This window comes from Nelumbo nucifera, chromosome 4, assembly GCF_055504915.1.
Source record: "Nelumbo nucifera cultivar China Antique chromosome 4, China Antique-T2T, whole genome shotgun sequence".
NCBI classification, from domain to species: domain Eukaryota; kingdom Viridiplantae; phylum Streptophyta; class Magnoliopsida; order Proteales; family Nelumbonaceae; genus Nelumbo; species Nelumbo nucifera.
This window is the reverse complement of record NC_142652.1, coordinates 84,184,878-84,207,212: the sequence shown is the minus strand read 5'-3', so window position 1 is coordinate 84,207,212 and position 22,335 is coordinate 84,184,878. Positions and strand designations below refer to the sequence as shown.

The following is a 22,335-nucleotide window of genomic DNA, read 5'->3' as shown; positions in this document are numbered from 1 at the left end:
CATGGAACTTCTGACTTACGTGTCGAGATACAGTTGGTCAGACCCGATGTGTCAGAGCATTAAGTGTCCGTATATACTTCCGTGATTTTCTTCTTCTTTATCAAGCTCGTTTTACCAAAAATAACCCTCACCGGCGCTGCGAATTACAAATTAACGATTGTCCAACATATTGTCAAATTACAAGAATATCCTTCCGTTCAAAAGAAAAAAGAGTTAATAAGACTTATGTTTGGTTTGTAGGAAAAGGTAGGAAACCTTTATAAACCTTGTATAGGTTTTTCTGTCTTTCCCTACTTTTTCTTTCAAACCAAACACAGCCTAAAGAATCCTTTCGGGAGGTTCTTATTAAGATCCTTTTTCACATTGCATAAACACGCATTAAGAATATCTACTATACATATGCTAAATTCATGGAGAAATGTTTCTATTGTACCACTTAATTTTCATTATTTTACTGTGTAAAGAGCTTATATTTGTAGGGAATTCCGATATCTAGATAAATGCCTGTTTGGAAGGGCTGAGCTGAATGTCAAGCTAAATTAGTTCAGCGACTTTGAGTCATTCTCGATATCTATCTAAAAAGTAAAGAGGTTGATTTTTTGTTAAAACTTAAGTTGATGTTTGGTATTGATAATGATTTCTTGAAAATCATTGTCATGTTGGAGTCACATGTACATTAGTATTAGCAGAATTCGTGTTTAAATTTTTTGTTTGGTTGGTCGATTTTGGTGATTTTTAGGAAATCAACCAAAAACAGATTATTGAAATCACCCCTTTTCAGTTTTGGTGGTCCTGGTTTCTAGCTGTTTCCAATTTTTGTATGATAACATGACATCGAATAATAACTAATACAAAAATAATTGGTCCTTAAGAATCAATACCAAAAAAATTCAAAGGCGGTTTCTCGAAAATCAGCTTACATGGCATAAATAACACCAAACAATAATTTTTTTAAAAAATCACTGATTCCTGAATAATGGGCAAGAAATCATCATCAATGCCAAATATCACCTCGGTGGCTTTCTGTATAGGGCTAACCTTGGAAAGCCAGAAGCCATCACATATAAGCTCTCCCAAAATTGGCACTCAAATGACCCAATAACAGCTGATTTGAGTTTTTCTTTTTGTTTGTATCCTTTCATCAAACATCTCTTATAGCTGTCCATATGGGACCCATCTTAAAAAGCCAAAAGCCACTGCAATCCAACCCTTCCAAACGGATACCAAGCCTTATGGGTTTGCAGATTAAAATGCAAGCGTAGCTTGCTTTTCTTAGCAATTGCACTATGGCAGTGATTATGGTTTTATATTATATATATGATGTTTTTATGCACGCCTAGCAAAAACAATAATATATATATATATATATATATTCTATATTGAGAAGGTAGTGCTCGAGTGCTTAGTGGTTAGAATGTTGGCGAAGGTGGGAGTTGGGATATGATGTGTGTGGTAACAAGCCTAAGAAGGCTACTCCCATCCCTATCAAAGGAGATGACAAATTATCTCTTCTTTGAATGAATACAAATGTTGGGAATGGCAGAAAGAAAAAAAAATATTGAATAAAAAATAAGGTTGGGTTTTAGTTTAGGGTTTATGCAGTGACTCGTGTGAATGCAAAATTGTGAATTCTCACCCAATGCATGAACTATTATCAGTATTAGGGTTTGCAATTAGTATTTTAAACTCAAAGTTGCATTTATATTTACTATATAACGCAGATATTTGCATTAATTTTGCATTTAAAAGGTAATAACCTAATAGTTATTAAATCATAATATTTCAACAATCTCACGATATCTAAATATCTTAACCTTTAAATATAATCAATGAATTAAAATATTTATTTAATTCAATTGGGCTTCCATCATTTTATTGAGCTTTGCTTTAGTTACACACATGCATTATTTGGAAATTAATGCAAAGGCTCACATTACAGACATCTATGTTAGATTGACTAAAGACCACATTAATGGAGTCGCTTATGTAAACCAATAATGATCATCACTATGAAATATGGTTGATATTCTCCATTCGTCCACTTGACTCAAACAAGTATTATTACATGTACAGTAAAAAGATCAATTATTCATTATCCCTTTGAGATGTCCTAAGAAGCCACAAAACTTTGGCTTATTTTAAGCACTTTTTTAAAAGTGATTATTGCATTTTTGGCTCGTTTTGGCCTGTCATGTAATTTTCAAAATACCCTTATTAGCCCTGTTTGAGGAAAAAAATAAAGATATTTTCAAAGCACTTATTAAGATGGTGTTTGGTATGGCTTCCATTTATCAATGATAAATGTCGAGGCAATGTTTATTAACGAAAAATGTTTTGATATATTTTTTGTTGTTTGACACCGTTTATTCTAATGTATTCCGTGTAAACACATTCCACCTATCCACGTCACAGTACCATTGGAAGCAACATAGGGGCATTGCGGGAAGCGTCATTTTGTCGCTTCCTGTTTTAGCCTCTATAATAGAATTCGAGGCACTTACGTTTCTTCTTCTTCTTCTTCTTATGTTTTTTTTTTGGTGATAAACACACCAAAACAACTCCAGTTTTTCTTGAATAAATGTAAATGCTTATATGGCACCATTTTTTCTAATAAATGGAAGCTATACCAAACATCGTATAAGATAAAAGGCTTTATTTATCGAATAAGCACTATCAAGCAAGGTTTAGTTGTTCAGCGGGCTGTGGAACCAATGATAAGGTTCCATGCCAGTATTAAATACATGGGGCCCATGAATCTAATACTGACATGGAACCTCTCGATTCCATAGCCCGCTGAACAGCTAAAACGTTCAGCTAATCTGAATTCCTCTCAAGCATGGGGGCTTAAGTTGCATTTGACATTCTTTATTTGAAGGATTTATCTCGTTTTTACACTTAAAATGCTTGTATGAATAATGAGGTTTTAACAGAAAAATAAGATAAGCACTTCAGATAAGGAAATGCCAAATGCAGCCTTTGCCGCTCAAAATATTCCATTTATGTCTATTTAAGTCATTTTGGAATTGGGGGAGGAGAATAGGAGGTTGAGAAATAAGCAAACAAACGGGGGAATTGTGTCGTTGTTCATTTGTAACGGGGAGAAGGACAAATTTGTCTTATTAAGCAGTAAAAAAAGCAAGGGCATTGGGGTTATTTCAAAGAAAAGCAGTGTCGGTTACGTATTTATATATAGATCCGGATTCTTTGTTTAAAGATTTTGCGCGAATTTACAATTCCAGGTGCTTATTTAATGTAACCCTCCTCTTTGGCTTTGGCGGGTATATAAACGAACAGACGAAATGAGCCCCAGCAAGGAGGTCGAACGCTTTGAAAACGGGGGAAGAGAGAGACTGTGAAAGAGAAAGAGGGAGAGAGAGAGAGGGCGACTGACGGACTGAGCCAGAGCAAAACCAAACCAGAGAAAAAAAAGAAGAGCAGCGAGAGCGAGACCCATCCAATAAGCAATCAATCGCTTCATTGCCCAAGCTCCCCTCTCTCCCTCTCCCTCCCCCCTAAATTGATTGGACATTGTTCAACCTTCCTGAATATTCCAGCCCACCACCGTCCAGAACCGCACTCTACACCCGTTCCCTTTTCATTCCTGTAAATTTTTGTAAGGTATACTATACACCGTCTGTACCAATGGAGATGTACGGTCGGAACCCAGCAATGGAGGGGTCGCAATCGGATCCGCCGGTTGACTGGAACTCTCCAGGGGCTCAAACTGGGCTTGAAGGTCAGTTCTTTCTCCTGGCATTTGGGTTTCGTTTTTTTCATTTCGTTGAAGTTTCGTAATAGCAATCTCAGTTTAGGGTTCACGGAATGTGGAGGTTTCCTGAATTTGGTTTGGCCTTGGCTTTGCAAATGCAGAACCCATGTGGCAAATGGGATTGGTCAGCAGGGATTCGTACCCGGAGAGGCCTAACGAGCCCGACTGTGTCTACTACATGCGTACTGGGTTTTGTGGCTATGGTGCCAGGTGCCGTTACAATCATCCCCGCGATCGCAGTGCGGTAACCCCCCTTGATCATCTTTTGCTTTACTTTGAGCTGTAGAAACTTAGGGCTTTAACCGAGGCTGTCGATATGCCTTTTTTCGGATGAGAATGATCAGTTTTGTCGGTTCAATTCAGTATAATATTGTAATGTATGCTATTATGTATTTCATTGTTTGGTTTCAATATTGATTTTGAACAATTCTGAGCTCTTTATGGTTCTTTCTGGTGAAGCTGTGGGAAGACCGTCCATTTTTTTTTTCTTGTTGCCCATTTTCCTTTGAATTATGAAACAAGATCTATGAACTAGAAGTTGGAATTTGTCAATCAATTTGAACAATATGCACTGCTAGGTTCTGGGATCTGCAAGACCCGGAGGGGTGGAGTACCCGGAGCGAGTGGGCCAACCTGTGTGCCAGGTACTTTGCTGTCTGACAATGTTAATATCCTATGTAGTACTTTTCCTAATGCAGGCCAGGCAACCATTTGATCTGGCCGACTCTGATTGGTGATGAATTCACTACATTAGCTTCTCCATGGTTTGTTCGTCTGTTATATAAAAAGCATTATTGCCGTATGGCGTTAATCATACTGTTGCCTTTAAATGTGCAGTATTTTATGAAGACGGGAACTTGCAAATTTGGTGCTTCCTGCAAGTACCATCACCCGAGACATGGAGGTGGATCCGTGAGCCCCGTCTCACTAAATTATCATGGATACCCATTACGACCGGTTTGAACCACTTTCAAATTTTTACTATATTTTTTATTTACTTTTTTTTTTCTTTTGAAATCATTTTTTATAGTTTTTGAGTAGGTTTTGAGACATTTGTAATTAGATTATCCCTGAAGTGAGATTAACTGCAACAGGGGGAGAAGGAATGTTCCTACTATGTTAAAACGGGGCAATGCAAGTTTGGTGTAACCTGTAAATTCCATCATCCACAACCAGCTGGTTCATCAGTGCCGGCACCTGCATCTTCATTTTATCCTATGGTGCAGTCTCCTTCAGTTCCTTCTCAACAATATGGGGGAGTGGCAGCCAACTGGCAAGTTGCAAGGCCCCCACTTTTACCTGGTTCATATGTACAAGGGGCTTATGGACATGTGCTGCTTTCCCCAGGGATGGTTTCAGTTCCTGGTTGGAGTCCTTATCCTGTATGTGAATAAAAACTTATTTCTGTTACTTTGGACTTTTGTCAATATTGTCTGCATTTACTTAGGGGTTATTAGTCCACTTGCAGGCACCTGTTAGCCCAGTGGCCTCTCCTGGTACTCAACCCACTGTTGGAGGAGGTCCACTTTATGGAGTAACACAGCTATCACCTTCTGCACCTGCATATGCAGGACCTTATCCACCATTACCTTCTTCTGCTGGCCCTTCAAGTAGTAGTCAGAAGGAACATGTATATCCAGAGAGACCTGGCCATCCTGAATGCCAGTATTACATGAGGACAGGGGAATGCAAATTCGGATCCTCATGTAAATATCATCACCCCCCAGAATGGATTACACCAAAAACAAATTGTATCCTCAGCCCTATTGGTCTCCCTTTGCGTTCGGTATGTTTTATTTATTCTTTGTCTTGTCCATTTCTTAATGCAGAGTTATAATTGTTGGTTTTCTTGGAATTGAAAGGAAGGCCCTATAAAGATAGATCAGTTATGCTTGCTTTCTTAAGGAAAGAAATGGTTATACACAATGATTTTGAACATATTTTGATATTACATCTAGATATAGTTTAAGTTCTTACCTTCCTGATTCTTTCTTCTTAGTTTGAGACTATTTAACAATACAGGACAGCATCTGCACTGGTGTTCTTTTTTCTGCATTTTTTTGACGTCCTTGCAAATTCATCCGGGGACCTTTGAAGTGTCTTTTCATAAATAACTAGACCTTTGAAGCGTTTTATCCCTTATAAGCATTCAATGTATGATGTTTGTGTGTGTGGGGGGGTTTCATCTGTCATGGTTCCATATAGAATTTGTTGATCTTACTATCATTTTTTTCATGAACAATAAAAAAAGAAAATATCTTATACTATCATTTTGCTTCATGTGCTTTGAGGATGGAGAGTCTATTGGACACTTGTTAATTAACTGCAGCTTTGCCAGAAGTCATTGGCAATTTTTTTCTGGATGCATCTCTTGATGGAAGCTACAGTTGGATTCCTCCAAGTTCAGTCACTGAATTTGTTGCTCCATGGGTCAAAGCAAAAATGGGAAAAAGAGGAAAGCTTTTTTGGAAAGCAGTAATTCATGCTGTGATGTGGGGAATCTGGGAAGAAAGGAACAGAAGAATCTTCAAAGATAGATTCTCCTCCTTGGATAGTATTTGTGAGAAGATTTTATCCCTAATCTTTTCATGGATGCTGGTCCACCAACTTTTTGATGAGGTGAACAGAGGGGAGTTACAAAGAAATTGGCTGCAGATTTTGTATACTTCCCCTTCTTCTCCAACTTCAACATCTCTTCCTCCACCAAGTAGGGACTGTGAGTACCTGTTGTAGTTGGATGGCAGTTTTAGAAGGTCGCTTCCTCCCTCAGCAGCGGGAATAGGGGACATTGTTAGAAATTCTAGTGGAGACATCTTTTGGGCCTTTAGTGGCCCGGTTCAAGCTGCAGATGCCTCTGAAGCAGAAGTCCGCTCCCTTGTAGAAGGTTTAAGGGTTGCTAAGGGGGTCCTTTTCAGTCCCTTAGCAGTAGGAGTGGAGACTCAAGGATCACCATTAAGTGGGCAAAAGAATCAGATGAGGGACCATGGAGGTTATCTCACTTCCTTGCTGAAATTCATGGGCTTTCTTCTCTGCTAAACTGCACCTTTAGATGGATTCCCCGGGAGATCAATAGAACAGCAGATATTTTAGCAAAGCAAGGTTGGGAAGGGATTTTTTGTATAGTGCTAACTCTTTGCCATCTTATAGTTGATCCAGGCCCTTCTTTTTTGTTTTTTATTTTTTCTGGTCTAATTGTACATCTCTTATGTACACCCCTCCCCCCTTTTTTGAATACAAGTTGTCTTTCTCTTCAAAAAGAAAGAAGGATACAAGAGTGGTGATAAGATTTCGCCCACAAGCAAGAGAAAAGAAAGACACTCTTAGGCCCCACCTCTCTCTTCTAAACAATCTTTCTAAAGCCCAACAAAGAAAAAACCCCGGACGAAACACACAAAAAAACCTCACATCACCACATAGTTAATTCAATCCTTACCTTACACTTTAACCTACTCAGCCAATAACTAGGCCAAACAAACCTCCCACTGTTTATACTCATTTAGTCAGCTACAGAGTTTTCAGCTAATTAATTTGCAACATACATGCTTAGAGAAACATAAGTGGAACTTTGTAGTCTGTCTTGCAACTGAAGCAAATATAGATTTTTTTTTTTGAAATAAGAGTTAACTGATTGTAGCAAATATAGAATTATGTGGATCGACTATTGTCTTCGTTCATGGAATTGAACTGGTGTCTATGACATAAACGCCAAGGCAACGCCTAGGTGAGAAGGCGCCCTTGGAGTTCGAGGGTTGCCTTTTGTATTTTTTATTTATGATATTTATAATACTAAATTATTCATTTTGAGGGTTTATAATATTTTCATAATGCTTTTACTAGTTACTTTTTATTATTTCTTATTTGTTTGGGTTCAATCGACACTCAAATTGTCTTGAGCCCTTTAATATTTCAAAAAAGAAAATGAAGAATTTATCCAGTGAGCACACAAGAGCAACCTAGGAATTATTATTGTTATTTACTAATACTAACAAACAAGGGCTTGGTGCTTATATCTTCTTTACTACTAATAAAACAAGAGCAACCAAGGAATTATTATAATAGGTATGCTGATTTTTTATGTTTTTATATGAGGATTATACTTATTTCATGAAGATTGTGGTGATTATTAGTCAAAGACTACTGCTAATTACTATAAAACCTTGGGAACTACCCTGGGATTTATATTTTTTTATTATAAAAACCCATTGCCTAGGCAACAAGGTGCCCCCTGTTGCCTAGGTTTCCCTTGGCTTCTTGAAAACTATTGCCTGTGAGATGGTTTTTGGGTCGGTACTTTGGTAGTGGGTCCTAAGAGAACAGTCGTAATGATGACTGGGTATTCCTCTTATGGTGACCATTTTAGTCTTAAATTGGGTCATCATTTATGAGAATTTGGAAACTAATTATATTTGAAACACTTTTAGCAGTACAGGTTAAAGAAGATTGTATTAATTATTTATAAAAACAGAAGATTCTATTAATTAAAATATGGTTTTTAAGGCACAGAAAAGATATACAATATGGACATCATATTGAAACATAATTACTCCATGATAGCTAGACAAAAACAGCAAAAAGAGAATATTCTATACATGTGATCCAAGGCAATGAAGATGTGTTGTGCATCCTTCCTCTGTTCACTCCAGACCTTGTTAGCACACCAGCAGTGGAGTTTAAGACTCTAATTATCTGTCTCAAAACAGACTTGCATGTGCCCAATAATTGCGTTACCTCACTCAGCTTGCTAGATAGCTGCCATTGGTGCCTTACAAATACAAGTGTTTGGAAGTTCAAGTCAACTCAAGACTCAAGAGGATGGTTTTTCATTGAATCTATCTTCTACACCTTATGAGCCCTTTCATTTTCTTTTGTGTTCCTTTATTTTGCAATCATATCTTTAGTGAAATAACTTATTTTATTTTTGAATGGTTGCCCCTTTATCAAAATTGTAACTTGGCATCCGGGTTGAATCCTTAGTTTTGTTAGATTTCAAGATATGCTAATTTGGTTTCTGGTAGACTCAAATTGGGGGGTGGGGAGGGTGTCAGAAAAGTCATTATTTTACTCTTTGCAAAGAGGTTTGTTAGGTATCAAGTTAGCATAGCAGGGTTGTTTCTATCTTTTTATCTTTTTTTTTTTTGGTTTCAAATCTCTCTTCTTCTTCTTTACCTAAGCAATTTGCTGACCAGCATGTTGTGTTATGGTTTTATGATGATGTTTTATTGAATTTATTGTCCTTATTTGTGGTGTCTTGGTTTTTCCCCCTTCTCCATTCAATGAAGAAAACTTTATTAATCAAAAGACCAAAGCAATACAAGCATCCCTAGGAGAGGCACAAGCTATGGTGTCTTGGGTTTTCCAGGAGAAGTTTCATAAATTAATGGTTTCTCATCACCTTTGAAGTCCATGCCAAAATTTTATTGGGACTGTGTTTTCCGTTGTTTTTTCACTGATTGTAGTTTATGGAGATGAATGATGATGGCATTTTTTTTTGAATGATGATGACATTCATCTGATTATTCCAGAGTAGTCCCTTAATCATAATGCCGTCGTGTTTATTTTTAAGGGTTGTTAATTGGCATCTATTTTTAATGAACTCTTGATTTTTTAACCAATAAAACGGATGGTTGTTCAATGGGGAAAATGGGGCATTGATCAAAAAAAGGGGAAATGGGATTGTTGGGTATTGGTTGGCCTTTATGACGAGTTCAAAAAAAATGACACTCACCATGTACATTAGTTATTCATTTAAGTCGAATAAACTAGGAGCAGAAAGGAAAATGTTACATAGAAGATTGGAAGTTTTTCTCAAGAATCCATGAAATGTTGGAATCCAGTGTGTTTCTGAGAAAGAAACTTCATCTAGTTATGTAAGTTCATGCAACATTGGTTTGAGAGAATTTTTGTTTTGTTTCCTGGACCCTAATGATAATTGAGATAGTGCATGGGTGTCTTGCATTATTCTGAGTGACCATATTTTTTTTTTATCGATAACAGAAATCTTTATTAATGAATAATACTTGTGAAAATTAATTACAGAAAATGGGGAGGTAAACTATCTTAACTCCCCAACATCAAAATGGCAACAAAATACTAAAAATGTGCCCAAAACAAAGAATCCTTAGCCACCCCTTGCTTAGCTAACCCATCAGCCATTGAGTTAGCACTTCTCTTCACCCAGCTGTATTGCACCTCTAAGTCCTTACACAGCCAATTACATTTTTTCTTCTCATTGCTGTAGCTCCACAAGCCACTGATATCTCCTTTCAGCCACCTAATCACCACCTTCGAGTCCCCTTCAATCACTAAGCATCTAATGCTTAATTCTCTTGCTCTTTGGATTCCTTCAAGAATTGCTAGAATTTCGGCTCTAAGAGAGTCACCCTCTCCAATTGATCCAGAGAACATGGCAGTAATATACCCCTCCTCATTCTTGAAAACACCCCCTATCCCAGAGGGCCCTGGATTCCTTAAACTACATCCATCAAAATTCAGTTTTATGAATCCGACGGGAGGGGGGGGGGTCCAAGTGGGACTACAGTTCCTTTTATACATAACAACAGTAGCAACCTCTTTCCATTTTCTCAGCATGTCTGCCATAGAGAATTCAGAGAATATCTCCATTGATTTCAGCCAATGAGAAACCCTTGAAAGTATCAAATCTGTTAGGTTTTCTGTGGTTCTTTCTTTATCTGAAAAAATTCGTGAATTTCTTTCTTCCCATATTGACCAGCACACTGCAGCCCTAATGCTTCTCCACATAATCTTCCCCCTTCTCTTAGGCCAACTAAAGAAAGAAGGGGAGAACAAGCATTGCACACTCCTGGGGGGATTCCAAGTATACCCAAAAGGGAAAACACCCACTCCCAAATAGTCTTAGTAACTGGACAAGTAACCATAATATGATAACCTGTTTCCCCATCAGCTTTGCAAAGAATACACCTATTGGGAAGTAAACAGCAGTTGGGCCTCTTTCTTTGAAGCAAGTCATTTGTGTTAACTCTTTCCAGGAAAATTTCCCAACAAAAACTACCAACCCGAGGAGGAATGGGTTTGCTCCAAATCTCTTTAACCAGGAATGACAGCCCAAGCGGTGTAGTAGGTTGGACTAATATCTCAAAAAATGAAGCACAAGAGAAAGAGCCGGATGAAGAAGGGGCCCATATTCTGGTGTCTCCCTTACTAGGGTTCAAGAAAACATTTTGAAGGATGGTTAGCAAAGATGACATACACCCCAAATCTGTATCCCTTATTGCCCTTCTCAACCCCAGATTCCACCCAAACCCAGAAGAAGAATCAGAAGGAACCAAGGAGGAAATGGGTTCATTTTTCAAATCTGACAAAGCAAACAATGATGGAAATTGGTCTTTTAGGGGTAGGTCCCCAACCCAAATTTGCTCCCAGAATTTTATTCGATTACCAGAGTTCAAGTCGTACCTGATCCAAGGGGAGAAAACTGGAAGCAAATCATGAATGGCTTTCCACGGGGATGCGGCAGTAGTCCTTCCCAAAATTCCAGGATCCCAGTCATTCTCATCCAGCCCATGTATGCTAGCCACAATCTTCGTCCACAATTTGTCCCTTTCCAACGGGAATCTCCACAACCATTTCCCCAATAATGCCATGTTCCTTTTCCTGATATTCCCAATCCCAAGCCCCCTAGCTTCTTGTTCCTATTTACCACTTCCCACCTCACCCTATGGTCTTTCTTCTCCACTCTTGGTTCCCATAAAAAAATCCCTCGTTAATTTTTCTATCCTGTTTGAGACCTTTGTAGGAATCTTAAACACTGACATGAAGTAAATAGGAAGGTTGGAAAGGGTAGACCTAATCAAGGTGATTCTCCCCCCAAGAGAAAGATAATTTTTTCTCCAAGAAGCAAGCCTTTTCTCAAATCTCTCTACTACCAGGTTCCAAAAGCTTTTATTCTTGGGGTTATTTCCTAGGGGGAGGCCCAAATAAGTGATAGGCCACTCCGAGATAGCACACCCTAACACACCTGCACAATCACTTACTTCCCTTTCCTCCAAATTCACTCCCACCACACAACTCTTATCGAAGTTCACTTTAAGATTAGACATCTGCTCAAAGAGTTGTATTGTCAGTTTTAGGTTTCTAATCCATCTTATATCCCCACCCTCACAAAATAGGATTGTGTCATCTGCAAACTGCAAGTGTGTAAGTGGTACTTCCCCCCTTCCGACTCTCCAACCTCTTATTAAGTCTCTAAAATCGGCTCTATGTATCAGTCTCCCCAGGAACTTTGCAATCAGAGTAAAGAGAAAGGGGGAGAGCGGATCACCTTGTCTTATTCCTCTCATGGCCGGAAAGAAATCCACCGCAGTTCCATTCACCAATATCGAGTAATGGCAACTCCTGATACAACCCCAAATCTATCTACACCATCTGTATCCAAAACCAAAACCTTTCATTACCTCCGCCAAGAAGGACCAGTCAACTAGGTCATAAGCCTTCTCTAAGTCTAGTTTGCATACCACTCCCTTTTTCTTGGATTTCCTAAATTTCTCTAAGCTCTCATTTGCAATCAAAATTTGATCAGTGATCTGCCTTCCCTTCACAAAAGCTCCTTGATTGGGTGTGATAATGGCTGGAAGAACTTTCTTAATTCTTAGGGACAATACTTTTGCAATTATCTTGTACAGACTATTCACCAAACTAATCGGCTTGAAATCCCTTGGATGTGATGCCTCTTTCTTCTTAGGGACCAATGCAATGAATGTGGAGTTTAAACCCAGATTAATGATTCCCCTCCTGTGGAACTCCTCAAAAACCAACACTAGGTCCTTCTTCACAATATCCCAACAATCCTGATAAAATGCCATTGTAAATCCATCTGGGCCTGGAGCTTTCGTTCTATCCATTGAAAATACTGCTTCCTTTATTTCCTCTAAGTCAAAGTTTTTCTCTAACCCCACTCTGGTTTCTAAACTAAGAGTTGGCCATTCCAAATCCTCTCATTTAGAGGCCTTCCAAAAATTGATTTAAAATGGGTTGCAAATGGCTTTGCTATTTCTGCTGGTTGGGAAAGAACAACTCCATCAACTTCTAGCTTAGAAATGATATTCTTCCTTCTTCTAGTGTTTGCCACAGAGTGAAAATATCTAGTGTTTCTGTCTCCCTCCTTTAACCATTTACATCTAGACTTTTGTCTCCAACTTATTTCTTCCTGCAATAAGAGATCCCCCAACTGCTTTCTAACCCTCCATCTCAATTCTCTGTCTTCTTCTCCAAAAGAACCCCCTTTCCTCCTTCAAGTCCAGTTCCTCAATTTGCTCCATTAAAATCTTCTTTCTTTCCTCCACTCTTCCAAATTCTAGACGGTTCCACTCCTTTATTTGAGATTTTAGGAATTGAATCCTTTTGTGGAATCTCATCCCCTCCCATTCAACTGATGGATTGTGTTGTTCCCACCATTCTTGGATCTTCTCTACGAATCCCGGATGGATCAACCACATATTCTCAAACCCAAAGGGAGCAGGTCCACCTCCTCTTAAGTCCTCCTTACACAACACTATAGGCCAATGGTCTGAAGTGAGTCTAGGGTGCTCTAGAATTTAGGTTCCCCCAATGCTCCTCCCAATCTGATGAGAACAAGAATCTATCTAACTCAGAGCAGATTGGGTTAGATTGAAGGTTGGACCAAGTGTAGATATTTCTTTGGATCGGGAATTCCTTAAGCTCAAAAGTATCCACAAATTGATTGAAATTTCTCATGCTGGTTGTCACTCTCTGTCTGGGATTATTGGTTTCCTCCGTGAATCTTACTACATTAAAGTCCCCCCCCCCCCCCCCCCCCCACACACACACACCCCAAGGTCCTTCCCATAGGCCCCTAATATCACTCAATTCTTCCCATAACCTCTTCCTCTTCCTATAGTCATTGGGGCCATATACATATTTTGGTACCCATTCAAAACCATCTTCCACCCTGCCTGAATTTCATAGAAATTGAATGATCCCCTATCAGTTCTTCCAAACCTACCACCACATCTTCCTTCCATAATGTTATGATCCCACCCGAGGCTCCCCAAGATGGAGTAGCCACCCACTTTATCCCTTTAGAACGCCAGACACTTCTTGCCCATCTACTATCAAAGTCCATTCTCTTGGACTCCTGGATTAACACCACATCTGGATTGAACTTCCTAATTACTTCTTTGATAATTGCTCTCTTCCTTGCATTACCCAATCCCCTCACATTTCAGCTTAGAATTCTCATCTCAACTTTAGAATTTAACCCTAAAAAATCACCAGATATCTATTTGATTCCTTTCCTTCTATCCCCTCTCACCCCAAACTTATCATCCTCCTCGATATCTCTCTTTAATCTCTCCATTTCACTCAATTTTCTTTTCTTATTCTTTCTCTCCTCCTTTCTTTTTATTAGGGAAACTTTTAGATCATTTAGATTCTTAAGCTTACACCCCAGCTTTCCAAATTCAGCTATCGATTCATCCTTCCTAGTCTCCTTCCCTTTTTCATTTCTGTTCTTTCCATAACTAGTCCTCTCCTCCATTCTAACCTCCTCCTCCTCATTGCACACCAGCTCAGACCCATTTGTAACTCTCCTTTGTAGCTCATTTTTCTCGATTTCACCCATTATGCTCTCAATGATTCCCCATATTCTTTCTTCCCTTAAAGTTCCCTCCATCCTCACCTCTCCCCCCTTCTTTCCTTGAGGACTCAGTGTGGCCTCCTTCTCATGGGCTTCTGAGACTGGACTGGGAATGGAATCTGGAACAAGAGAAATAGAAGCCGCATTAGTAGCAAAAGCTAAATGAACAGGGTTACCTGGGTTCGGCTGGGCAAAGGGAATTGGGATTGTAGGTGGACAGATGGTTGTCAAGCCCTGTGTGTCAAAGTTGGAGTTTTCTGTCTCCTCGTTTTGGAGGGAAATATTCCCCGTCATTCTGTTTTCACAATGACTACTCCCCTTACCCAATTGTTTACCATTCTGTGATGTATTCTTGCTCAGTTCTGGGTTAACGTAAGCTAACACCTCGGTTTTCCGTACAGCACTAGCGCTTGAGAGAGGCTTTTTCAGTTCTGGGCACCTGAATTGCCCCCCACCTCTTTGACTGTGAGTCTCTCTGTTTTCAGCCTCTGTATTGTGCATCTCTGCCTCCTCGTTCCCTTCTTGTTCTCCCACCAAATCTCCATGGAGTAGGCGGTCCAAGTTTAGGGACTCCCTGTTATAGTCCTCTTGAGATCCTTCATCTTCCAAGCTTCCAAAACATGAGATGTCGTCTGAACTCTCCTCCTCAACGTTACTGTCTGAACCACAGCTTATCCACCCTTGGTCTTCTACATCCCTCTCTTCTTTCTTATCCCTCAGATAGCGTGGATTAGGGCGATCTGCTGCCCTACTTTCCTGCTCCTCAACACCCAGTTGAGGGACCCAACACAGAGATTGAGTTTCTCTGTTTGGCATTTTTCCTTTTGTTTCAGTTCGGCCAGCGCAGTTTTGGAAGATGATAGATGGGATTTTTCAACTATCATTAACCTTGTTGGTTCGAGCTGTGCTTGTACTGCCAAGAGAAGGGGAAGTCTTGGTCTTTATCCCATTCACTTTTAAAATTGTAGCAGTTATAGCTTGTCATTGATGCTTTAAAAGAGAAGCCCCAGGCTTTTGAAGAAAAAGTTCAAGGAAAGTTTTATGACTCCAGTCCTTGGGGGAGGTAACATCTCGTGCTTCTTCCTAGGCTGCATGTATTTCTGATACTCTTTCAATAAAATTACTCTCATTTATCAAAAAAAAAAAAGTTTTATGACTTTGGTCTTGCCACTGAAGATGTGGAATTCATCCCATGACCTATTATTATATGCATTTTTTAGGATGTATACCTAGAGCCAGATCTAGATGTTCAACAGAAGCTAATTGACAAGTTGCAGATCGGGCCAATTCCTGCAAAGCCGATGAAGCTTGATCACATAGATACTGTGGTTTCCATGCTAGGCATTAAGCAGAAGGGTCTTATGTTATAATCCAACTGAAGATCTCTATTCTTTTGATGGCTTTGAATCTAAGTACTAGGAGTTGATTTTCTAGTTATTAGATAAACTTTACATAGTTCTTCAAAACTTGGCAACAAGTTTTTGAAATGGCAGGAGGATCATGCGGATGTGGAAAAAGAGAAAGATAACATTGGAATAAGAAACCAGTTTTTTCCTGTTTCATTCTCCAGTGGCAGTTTTTTAAAAATTGGGATTTTCTTTCTTGTCTCATAGGAACCTGGGAAGCTATATGAAGCCAGTCCAAATTGGTGCACCAGTAATCTGAAGGGATCTCTCTGCTGATCTCTACTAATGTCAAGATTTGTTTTAAGGTTTTTGGGAATGAAATTGAAATCTGTATCATCTTGTGTGATGAAGACCTTCTTGGGGTGGGAGGGTGGGTGAGGGAAAGGGTGATCCTGTTTGTTTGACGAGGTGGGACAACTATTTGTTTTTTTGGATGGATGTGTGAGAGAAAGGGTTATCCCCTTTGGGTGGGGAGGTGGGATAGCTATTTGAATTGGTTTGGAGCATAATTTTCAAGGTGCCAAGGCGAGGCCAGGCGACAAGGGGGGTGCCTTGTCGCCTAGGCGATGGATTTTTTTTAAGTAAAACCATATATCCTAGGGTAGTTCCCTAGGTTCCATTTCCATAATCATCTTTCCTTAACTTCTATCCATAATTTTCATAAGAGAAGTATAAATTTCATGTTTAAGTCTAGAAAATCAACATTTTATGAGAAGAAAAAGAAGAAAGGAAGGAAAATTCAAAAAATATAGGGGCCGAACCCCTACTTTTGTTATAGGAAAAGAAAAGGTGGAAGAAGAAAATGTGATGATTAGACAAAAATTTAAGTTCTTCCCTTGCTTATTGGTTCACGTTTTGAAATCTTTGACGGTTCAATCAAGGATCAAAATTTTGATACAATACGCCCCGTATCGGGCGTATTGTATTGTATCTTTGTGGTCCCGATACACCTGTGGTCCCGATACACCTGTGGTCCCGATACACCTGTTTATAGGTGTTTTCGGGAACCCATTTTTTTAAATAATATATATATATATATATATATTTATTTATATTTGAAGATGAAATTGAAAACCAAAAAAATAAAAAAATAGGGGGAGTATCATTATAAGTACCGATACACCTCTGCCGATACACAGAGGTATATTGATACTTTGAACCATGGGTTCAATACAGCAGTTAGCATTGTTTGTGTTGATTAAACCCTAACAAATAAGAAAATAATAAAAAGAAATTAGTATATACAATTATAAACACATAAAATGTATATTCTAGTTTAATAATGTCTATTTTATAATTATATTGTTAAAAAATAAAAAATGTAAAAGTATTTTATAACACAGTACACAAAAATGCTTGGCGATTGGGCGAGCCTCGCCTCCAAGGGCTAGTTGGCGTCGCCTTGACAACTATGGGTTGGAGATATGGTTCAACAATGATGGTGTTTGGCACCATGGGCATTTCAAGTCTCAGTGTTTGTACTTGAATTTAGTATCGGAAATCAGGAAAGTAAAGTGTTTTGGCATATAGCATAATGCACAGTTGTTTATTGTGGTTTTAAACATACAAGTGCCACTGGATGCCACGTATAAAACCGAAGTGGAAACAATCCCTTGTTACTTTCCTCCAACATCATGCACATAATCTGATATAAAGAGTAGTACAGACATTTGTACTTGAATATGCCCAACCAAACACCATTTCGTACAGTGCTAATACTTTACCTTTGTGATTGTTTTTTTTTTTTTTGATCAATAACACTACCTTTGTGATTGTTCTGTTGGGGTCTTTTTGTTTATTGTACATCTTTCAATGTACACCCCCCTGATTTATTTTGAATAGAAAGTTACCTTTTTCTCAAAAGAATTCAAAATGCCTACATGGACTCCAAATGGAAAAACAACAGACAACACTACAGTTCCAAATGCCCCCAAAGAGTGGCGCTTTGGTTTCTTTATTTACTTCTATCTTTTAAGGCTATTTTGTTTGATGGAAAACAATAATAGAGAGATATAAAGTTGGGGAAAAGTTCTTAACAAATTTCGTGTAATTTCTCAAGAACTTCTCCTCAGCTTTCTGTTTCTCTCTTTTTTTTGATAGGTAACAAAATTTTCATTAATATAAACATAAATTATGTACAAGTACAGGCACAGCATCCCTGGGAGAGATAGAGCTTCCTACCTCACCTCAGTACAATTAATTACAGATGACTGCAATTGAGCCCAATACAACTGGTCCCATTTACCCCTTGCTTAGCTAGAGAATCAGCAAAGCCATTTGCAAACCTTGGTACCTAATGACTATTGAGTACTTATCTCCATGTCCCTTGTTAACCACTTAGTCTTCTTTATAATTCTTTATAATTTCTCTGAGTCCAAACCACTTTCTTCTCATCTTTAATCTACCCAACCACTGCCCGTTTCTCACTCATTTTCTATCAAACCAGGTACTGCCGTAGGCTTTAGGTTCAGTTAATTGAGGACAGTTTGGGTGGTCTTCCTTACATCAACACCACAGGATTGTGAGAATGGCAGTATTAAATTTGGATGGCTTAAATTGATCTGATGTTGTAATAATTCTGATCCAGAATACCAGACAGCTGAACTGCTGAACCAGAAACCGCTGGTCTCAGTGGTTTGTCTGGTTTTGGAAAACATTGGTTTTGTTATCTAATCGTGAACATGAGAGTTCGATCCTCTCTCACCCCAATTAATGTTAGCAAACCCCATATTGTTGGGATAAGGCATGGATTGCTGATGATTTTACTCTTTTAAATTTTCTTTTACCCTTTTTTAACATGTACTGAATTGGACTAGGTGAGATTGGGTGTTCAACTATTGGGTCAGATGGTTTGGCCTCAGCTTTGCCAACCTTGCCCAGGTTAAAGCTCTGGTTTCAATGGTTTAATTTGAAGTGGTTGAATTTGTCAGCTTTGTCATGGGACTGGCATTTCTCTACTTTTTTGCACATCCTTTTACCATGCATCTTTTTATAAATAGGATATGCCCCTGATAATTAATACAAAAAGGGAGGCCATAATCCAACATTAATCCTGGTTTTCTGGATCTTGAGAGGGGTGTATTTGGACAAGGACCCTAACCTTCCAACTTTTTCTTGCACAAAATGGTCATTCTCAGACTTCATCCTGTGTTCTCACACTTGTCAGCTCAATATTTTACCATCGCACCGTGAAAATTAGACCTTTCTGTTTCAATAGAAAAGTTAATAACTTGACTCTGAGTGCAATGCCCACACAAGTGGGCCTAAGTAACTCGACATCCTTTTCCATTTCACTTTTGAAAACCTCTCTGACCGTATGAGGTCAAAGATACACAGAGAATACCTGTTGAAGTTGAACTAGCTATTGTGGATGGGAATGAAAAACATTCATAAGTTATTACATCATATGGTGTAGGACAGATAAGGAAATGGGAATTTGTCTGTGATTTTTGAATTAAAATATTTCAATGAAGAGGTTGCTAGACGAGCCATACTTTGTGAAGTAGACAGGGTACAAATAGCTGCAATTAAGATGTTGAGATGGATGAGGAGCAAGACTATTAAAGTATAAATGAATGAATTCAAGATAACTTGGGTACCCTAATAGGTGATGGTAGCACAGAGTTGATTGAGATGGTTTCGTCATCTGCTACAAGGATCAGCAATGCCATGATGAAGTGTCATGGAGCAAGATGTCTTTAAGAGGATCAAGTTGAAGGGTGAGAAGCCTGCATTTTGTGATGGAAAGCATCTGAAGATTTATGCTTTAATAGAGATACTCTCTCTGATATACTGGAATGGTAGAAGGTGATTGATGACATGGAGCAACAGTAGTTAGTATTAGGTTCTATTGATTTTGATAATGAAGGCGTTTAAGTGAAAACATGTCACTTCTGTGCTTGTATGCATGCATTATCAATAATACTTTCTCTCATGTATCCTTTCCAGTATTCAGATATAGCTGAAATATTCTTAATTGTTGGGCACTTTGTTCTTTTTGGATGTGTTTGTTCCAAGGTTCTTCAATGCTTATTTTTTATGATGCTGTCTGGGTCTACATTGCCCTTTTTCTTGTTTCTCAGTATTCTATCTTCATCTCTGTGCACAAATGGTTTCTTTGGCTGAAGTTTCTTTGATCTACCTGTTCTGCTTCTTCCATCTGGTTTTATAGTTAATTTTATATTTAATAATGCTGCAATGTTTTTTGTGCATTTATAAACTCTATTGCCATTACTACATTGCATCTGAGCTTCTATTTGATTAACAGGGTGCTTCACCTTGCGCTTTCTATACACAATATGGGATATGCAAATTCGGACCTACATGCAAATTTGATCATCCAATGGGGAGTCTAAGTTATAGCCCATCTGCATCTTCTCTTGCTGATATGCCAGTTGCTCCTTACCCAGTTGGATCTTCACTGGCTACTCTGGCTCCATCTTCTTCTTCTTCAGAACTAAGGCCTGAATTCATTTTGGTATCAAAGGATTCTTTCTCAACCAGAATACAATCTTCTGAGAACACATCCAGTGGTTCAGTTGGTTCAATTTTCTCAAAGAGTGGACCTGTTCCTCATTCTGCCATCCAACCTTCTGGTCAGACATCCACTTCATCTTCTGGTAGCAGTAGCACGGTGCATGGCAGTGAGGCTCGTAGTTCAAGATGATCATTACAAAATCTGGTCCTCATTATTCCTCTGGATCAAATTTCATGATTTTGGTATGTTCACTGTCCTTGTACCCCAGGAACATAATATATTCAATACTTCCTTTCCAGATAAAAGCCTCATTTATCAGTCGCCGGGTTTCCAACAACAGATCCAGTCATAGCCCAAATTAGGTATAATCAGCTTGTGTTCATACAATCTTTATATGGCCAACTCTCTCATTTTGAATAAGCTATAGCCATTGTTGATAGGTATAGCAACCTTATAGTAGACATTTTAATAACCAAAGAAAACCCCTTTAAGAAAGCAAACATACGCCCCTCCTGTACTTTTGTATTTATTTATGCCCTGATCTTTTCGAAGCGAAAAGGATCAGTCAGTTCTACTTTGCTTGCTTTTTCTTTAACAGTATTGCCACCTTTTCTGTTGTTTCCCCCTTCATTTGGTCTTAGCTTGGGAATGGGCATTCAATTTTGTTGTTCTAAGCTTAAATACCAAAGCTTAGAATGGGATTTAAAGGCTTTCTGCTCCCCTTCCCTTTTTGTCCAGGGGTTTATTGTGAAAAAGTAACTTTTGAAAGTCAAGTAGTATTGCATTTATGCAACATATGAGACAGGAGACATGGCTATGTCTTTGAGACTTGTGCATTGCTTGATGATGGCTGTTATATTTATTAAATACAAAAAGGAAACTTTGACATTGTAGTAATTTAATTATTTCTTTATTTTTCTCAATTAATTTAGTATCATCTCATGCAACATTTTCTGGCATAAGAAATTAAGAAGTATACTTTAGCAGCGGCTACTGAACTGAGATATTATTCTTGCTCCAAGCAATAATTTGTTCTTCCCTGACAACAGTGTGTGCAGTTCAGTCTTAAGTACCTGGTGTATTTCTATAGTTGTTGCATGGTATAGTCAAAGACCCCTCAATCTTTTAAATGTGAAACAATTTTACTTTCATTCCTTGAACGTAAATTGTATTATTTTTGTTTTTTGAAAAGACCACATTAGTCAAGTAATACCCTTAAAGTTCAAAATTGCATGCATTTTCTAAAATAGATTATTTACTGTATCCATAAAAAGATTATTTACCGTCCTATATTTATAGATGATGCACCATCTTCTAATCAGCTATATTTGGTTGTGTACGATGTTTAAAGGTTTTCTTCGCTCATCTCTGACAGTAGGTTAAAATAAAAGTTTTGCTAATGTGAAAAGCTTTTATTTTTTTAGAGTAGTGTTTCAATCCTTGAGCTATCAGCTATGCTCTTAAGTTGGTATGCAAGTGAGGATTTCTGTGGATTCTTTTTTTTTTTTTTTTAAATACCAAAATTTCTATCCAAAGCATCCACTTTCTACTTCCCGTCTCCTTATTTATCTCTAAAATTTACTAATAATTAATTCCCTCTATCGATTATCCCTAATAACGGTATAATTAACCCCACTTATACTATTATTAAGTCATACCCTCTTTCCCAATTTATGACAAACACTACCACTGCATCTCTCATACTAGTTCATGACGTAGCTTTCAATCCTCACCTGTGATAGCGCTTGATTGATTGTATTCTAATGTTTCTACTTTTTAATGCAGTGAAAGAGTTTCTTTTTCTTTTTATTTTTGTTTGATCCCAGTTCTCTGCTATGAGTCAGAGATCCTACCAGCCTCAGTTGGTAATAGGCATTTTCTTATTTACCACAACATATTGGAACGGAAATTTTATTGGATTTGAACCAACTACTCTAATACGTAGTTATTCCTTTTTTTTTTTTTTTAATTTTGATCACGATTCTGTATTTTTTTTATGCCAGGATCTTAATCTTAAACTAGCAATAACCTGACAATTGGATTTGGATTA

At 38.3% G+C, this 22,335-nt stretch overlaps 1 protein-coding gene and 1 pseudogene across 1 annotated transcript; one reads left to right on the top strand and one right to left on the bottom strand.

The window, feature by feature from the left end:
• Nucleotides 1-1,411: 1,411 nt before the first annotated feature.
• On the bottom strand, nt 1,412-1,525 carry LOC148800800 (U6atac minor spliceosomal RNA; annotated as a pseudogene).
• Nucleotides 1,526-3,309: 1,784 nt separating this feature from the next.
• Nucleotides 3,310-21,208, top strand: LOC104586343 (zinc finger CCCH domain-containing protein 34-like). The gene is made up of 7 exons (XM_010243539.3): nt 3,310-3,736; nt 3,871-4,013; nt 4,348-4,413; nt 4,607-4,726; nt 4,864-5,151; nt 5,238-5,555; nt 20,076-21,208. The coding sequence occupies exons 1-7, from the start codon at nt 3,643-3,645 to the stop codon at nt 20,472-20,474; spliced, it is 1,428 nt and encodes a 475-aa protein (XP_010241841.1). The 5' UTR covers nt 3,310-3,642; the 3' UTR covers nt 20,475-21,208.
• The last annotated feature ends 1,127 nt before the right edge of the window (nt 21,209-22,335 follow it).

Coding starts and splice junctions, on each gene's coding strand:
- LOC104586343 (XM_010243539.3), top strand. CDS start 3,643: ATGGAGATGTACGGTCGGAACCCAGCAATGGAGGGGTCGCAATCGGAT. Junction 4,414..4,606: donor TGGGCCAACCTGTGTGCCAG/GTACTTTGCTGT, acceptor TTAAATGTGCAG/TATTTTATGAAGACGGGAAC. Junction 5,556..20,075: donor TTGGTCTCCCTTTGCGTTCG/GTATGTTTTATT, acceptor TTTGATTAACAG/GGTGCTTCACCTTGCGCTTT.